The 5,683-nt window shown below is 40.2% G+C and overlaps 1 protein-coding gene across 1 annotated transcript; it reads left to right on the top strand.

Moving 5' to 3' along the window:
- The first annotated feature begins 3,286 nt into the window (after positions 1 to 3,286).
- Positions 3,287 to 4,912, top strand: LOC127131546 (uncharacterized). The gene is made up of 3 exons (XM_051060463.1): positions 3,287 to 3,639; positions 3,922 to 4,145; positions 4,248 to 4,912. Exons 1-3 carry the CDS (start codon positions 3,287 to 3,289, stop codon positions 4,910 to 4,912), a joined length of 1,242 nt encoding a protein of 413 aa, XP_050916420.1.
- Positions 4,913 to 5,683: the final 771 nt, after the last annotated feature.

Below are 5,683 nucleotides of genomic sequence, written 5' to 3'. Positions count from 1 at the left end.
TGAGGGGGAGTGAGTAGGAACTCAGGTCTTAGTTTAGATTGAAATTGCATTGGGTAGGTATTAAGTGATAGGATTAAATAGTTGGTTTAAGTCCTGAATTAATACCTCTTATAGTGGATTTCCTCCCTGGCTTGGTAGCCCCCAGACGTAGGTGTGTGTGTCACCGAACTGGGTTAATAATTCTCTGTGTCACTTACTGCATTTTACGTCTACCTTCTGCATACATTACCTGTCTGCGCAGAATTGGATGTCATAACATCCAGTGTGACATCGATAGTCTGTTACTAGAATTTCAATTGGCATCAGAGCAGGCACCCTGCCTGTTAATTTCTGGGTGAGATCTAGGGACGTTACTTTCTAGTACCATGGACAGGGATGCAAGATTCTCAAATAGACCACCCATGCTGGATGGTTTAACTATGATGACTGGAAACCTCGTATGATAGCCTTCTTGAGGACTCTGGATAGCAAGGTCTGGAGAGCTGTCAACAAAGGATGGGAACATCCAACAAAGACAGGTAAAGATGGAATCATTATGCAAATTCCTGAAGAAGAGTGGGACAAAGAGCAAGAGACATTAGCCCTTGGAAACTCTAAGGCTTTGAATGCACTGTTCAATGGGATAAATAAGAACATTCTCAGACTGGTGCATCACTGTGAACTGGCTAAAGAAGTTTGGGATACTCTCAAAAAAACTCATGAAGGGACCTCCAAGGTAAGGATGTCTAAACTCCAGATGCTGACTACTAAGTTCGAAAATCTGAGGATGAAAGAGGATGAGACTATTCATGACTTCCACATGAATATTCTTGAAATTTCCAACACTTCTGGAGGCTTAGGAGAGAAAATGTCTGAAGAAAAACTTGTAAGAAAGATTCTCAGATCATTGCCAAATAGATTTGCCATGAAGGTTACTGCTATAGAAGAGGCTCATGATATCTGTAATATGAAGGTTGATGAGCTTATTGGCTCTCTCCAAATTTTTGAAATGGGCTTGTGTGAGAATGTTGAAAAGAAAAACAAGAGCATAGCTTTTGTATCAAATACTGAAGAGGATTCAGAAGAAGGAAATATTGGAGGTGATGAAAGCATATCAGAAGCTATAGCCATGCTTGGAAGACAGTTCAACAAGTTCATAAAGAAGGTTGATCAAAAAGGTAGACCAAATGTCATGAACTCTTCATCTAACATCAGTAGAAGATCAAAATATGAAGAAAAGTTCAACCAAGGCAAGGGAATCCAGTGTCATGGATGTGAAGGTTTTGGACACATTAGAGCTGAATGTCCTACCTTCCTCAAGATGCAAAAGAAGGGACTATCTGTCACCTGGTCTGATAGAGACTCTGAGAGTGAATCAGAAGGAGAATCTGCAAAGCATGTCACTGCACTAACTAGTGTCTGTGCATCTGATGATGACTCAAGTGGAGATGAACTTACATTTGATGAACTTGCTGCTTCATATAAAGAGTTATGTGTCAAAAGTGATGAAGTGTGTATCCAAGGAGAAAAGCAGAAGAAACTCATCAAGGAGTTGGAAGCTGAGAAGAAGAAGCATCTGACAGTTATAGATGGTCTAAATTGAGAGATAAACTTGTTGACCTCTAAGCTAGATCAAATGACAAAATCCATCAGAATGCTGAATAAAGGAACTGACACTCTGGAAGAGATTCTAAAGGTGGGACAAAAATCAGGAACCATGTCTGGTTTAGGCTTTGTTAAGGAATCCTCATCTGAATTCAAAAGCTCAAAGGCTGAAGTTCAGAAACTCAAGCAGAAGTCACAACCAATGTCACAACATCATGGACACAGGATGACTAACCATCAAAAGAAGAAATTTCAAAGATGGAGATGCCACTACTATGGTAGATTTGGTCACATAAAACCCTTCTGTTACAGGTTGCATGGTTATCCTAACCAGACCCCTCAAGTCAGACCTAAGCATAATGCCCCCATCAAGAAACAACAATGGGTTGCTAGATTACCTCACACATCTCTTAGGGCATCTACCAGAGAAGACTGGTATTTTGATAGTGTTTGCTCAAGACATATGACTGGGATGGAGAACTTATTGGTGGATATACAACCTCATACTCCCAGTTATATGACCTTTGGTGATGGAGCTAAAGGAAAAATCAAAGGTGTTGGTAAGCTGGACAGTCCTGGAGTTCCAGAACTGAATAATGTGTTGTTAGTAAAAGAACTAACTGCCAATCTCATCAGCATAAGCCAGCTATGTGATCAAGGCTTCAATGTACAGTTCACTAAGGAAGAATGTGTTGTGAAGAATGGAGAAAATAAGGAAGTTATGAGAGGATCCAGATCCAAAGATAACTGCTACCTATGGGAACCTGAAGTCTCAAACTACTCCTCAATGTGCTTCTTAGCCAAGGAAGAAAAGGAAGTGAAGTTGTGGCATATAACACTTGGACATCTACATTTAAGAGGAATGAAGATCATATCCAAGGAAGCAGTTAGAGGAATCCCAAAGCCGCTTATGGATGAAGGAAAAGTCTGTGGAGAATGTCAGGTTGGCAAGCTAACCAAGATGTCACATCTTAAGCTTGGACATCCTACAACATCCAAAACTCTGGAACTTTTGCACATGTACTTAATGGGACCTATGCAGATTGAAAGTCATGAGTTGTCCTCACCTATTATTCCTCAACAAAATGGTGTAGTTGAAAGGAAGAAACAAAAATATGTATCATTACCCACTGCAGAAGCTGAGTACATAGCATCTGGTAGCAGTTGTTCCCAACTGGTATGGATGAAACAGATGATGACTGAGTACAATGTCACTCAGAATGTCATGACATTGGATGCTACTCAGTTTGAAAATTTAAGGGGCAAAGTGGGAATATGTCTTTCTGAGGAATTATAGCAACTAATGATGTTAGGTATTTACTGTTTAATATTTCAAATTATTAAACATTTGAGAGTATGCCTTGATTGGTCAACAAATAATAGCTATTACTCTTGCAACAAGCGTTACCTCTTCCGTCGTTTCAACTTTCAGTCACGCAAGCATTCTCTCAAAGAAACTTTTCATTTCGCCTCTAAGATACTCATCATGTCTCAACAATCCAACTCATCTTCCTCCAAGAACATGTCTAATTCCTCTAGCTCTGAACCAAGCAACCCTAACAGAGAAGATCCTGTTGCTGACTCTGCGAATACCTCACATGTAAGAAGACCTAAAGAAACTGTATCAGGCTTCTCCTCAGCCATCGCTCTTGAGGAACGAACCAAATAAGGTTCCAGGTATGTTCACAATGCCATTGCCACTATGGTGACTGGAATACTGTCTGGTAATCATAAGGTCCTTGGGGTTTCCATTTCCTTAAACACTATTGAACCTTATAGTGTTGCTTATCAAGAAAATATGGAGTCTTTAGGAAAGAATATCTCTGATGATGTTGAGCAAACTGATGCTCATAAGGAGTCAAATGTTGACAAACCCTTAGATAATGTGGCTGGTGAAGAAGTCCGTGTCACTCATGATGTCAGTGACAACCCTAACTGTGAGGCTGAAATAGTAGACCTGGAGGAATTTTCTGATAATGAGTTGTTGTCCTCAGTCCTTTCTAGCATAGCCAAAAGGGTTAGGACTAGGAGAGAAAAGAAAATAGTGGCTCAAAGGTCCCCCAGAAAGAAGATTGATGTTCCAAACTCGTCCAAGACAAAGGTGGCAGTCGAGAGCTCCCTCAAGAGAAAAGTTCATGGTCCAACCAAATCTTGGAGCAAAGGGGTGCCCAAGAAAAAGAAGACCAAGTTTGTTGTTGTTGAGTCTGACTCAGATGTTCCATGTGATGTCCCTGACACTCTGTCAAAGAAGAAGCCAACCACTAGCAAGCTTGCAGCTAGTGTCCCTGAGGTACCAATTGACAACATATCTTTTCATTTTGCTTCAAGTGTAAACAGGTGGAAATATGTTTATCAGAAGAGGCTGGCTTTGGAAAGGGAATTAGCTCAGAATGTCCTAGACTGTAAGGATATTATGGACCTTATTCAAGAGGCTGGTTTAATGAAGACTGTGACTCAGTTCTCAAAGTGCTATGAGATGTTGGTAAAGGAATTTATTGTTAATTTGTCTGAAGAATGTGCTGATGGGAAGTCTAAGGAATTCAGGAAAGTGTATGTGCGAGGCAAGTGTGTAAATTTCTCTCCTTCAGTGATCAACAAGTATTTGGGAAGGCCTGATGTAGCTCAACCTAAGCTTGAGGTGACTGACAACAAAATCTGTCAAGTCATCAATGCTAATCAAGTGAGGAAGTGGCCTCTCAAAGGAAAGTTGGTGGCCAGCAAACTGAGGGTCAAGTATGCAATGCTGCACAAGATTGGAGCTGCTAACTGGGTGCCCACCAATCATAAATCTACAATTGCTGTAATGCTTGGAAAGTTTATATATGCTGTTGGAACCAAAGCCAATTTTGACTATGGATCCTATATTTTTTATCAAACTTTGAAGCATGCAGGAAGCTTCAGTGTGAAGGGGCCTATAGCCTTTCCCTCTCTCATCTGTGGTATTGTGTTGAATCAGTTTCCAAACATCTTGACAGAGAATGATTCTGTGAAGAAAAGAGATAACCCTATGTCCTTCAATCATAAGTTGTTCCTAGGTACCCATGTCCCTGACATTGTCATGACAACAGGTGAGACATCACGTGTAAGCAATCCACCAGGTAAAGCTGCTGTCATTGCAATGCTCAAAGAAACTTGCAGGGATTTAGAGGCAAGGAAGCTGAACTTGGAAAAATTGATTAGCACTTTGGAGATGACTGAAGGTGATGTGCTTGGTGAAGCTGCTGTTGCTGCTACAGAAGGAGCTGAAAGACAAGGTGAAGAGGGAGAAGCAGATGCCAGTCCTGATGATGGCACATATGATGATGCTGACTCTGAGTCAGATGACTAGTACATTTCCTGTGTTTTTGAAATTTGCTTGTCATTTTATTTTTGTTGGTCTGTAATATTAAGTGGTGCTTTGGCAACATTTTTGACAAAAAGGGGGAGTAACACATGTACCCCAGGACAACAAATTTCATTGAAGTTGAAGGTCCTCTAAACAAGAGGTTATGTTGCTGTTTGATATCTACTTGTGCTGCTGCTGTTTGAAGTTTAACTTCTATGTGTGTTGAGTGTGTTGATGTTTGCTATCTACTTGTGTTGCTGCTGTTTGAAGTTTAACGTCTATGTGTGCTGAGTGTATTAGCTAATTTGATTCTCTGCTTGGAAGTGTGTTTTCTGCTGCTGTGAACTCTGTTGTGATGCCAAGTTGTTTTAGCCAAAAATTTCCCAAAGGGGGAGTTTGTAGATGTTTTTGATTGACTGCATTTTGTGTTAAAACACTTACTGTACTCTGATGTCTTCACTGATGTCATGACATGCTTGAGTAGTATGCTGCAGGATTAGCTAATACAGGATTTACTGAATGTCAAACTGAATGTTATGACATTCATCCCTGACAGCAGATACTGAATTATAGGCTAGTTAGTTTTTCTGTTATAGTTCAGTATTTATTTCAGGCTGTTTTTCAGGAAACTAACAGCTGAGTAAGAGACCTAGCATATAGCCTATTGTCTGGATGTCAAACTGAATGTTATGACATACATTCCTGACAGCATATGCTAAAGTGTAGGCTAGTTAGTTTTTCTGTTTCAGTATTTATCTCAGGCTATTTTTCAGA

Source organism: Lathyrus oleraceus, chromosome 3 (assembly GCF_024323335.1).
Source record: "Lathyrus oleraceus cultivar Zhongwan6 chromosome 3, CAAS_Psat_ZW6_1.0, whole genome shotgun sequence".
Taxonomy (NCBI): Eukaryota; Viridiplantae; Streptophyta; class Magnoliopsida; order Fabales; family Fabaceae; genus Lathyrus; species Lathyrus oleraceus.
This window is presented reverse-complemented; position numbering and strand designations above follow the sequence as displayed.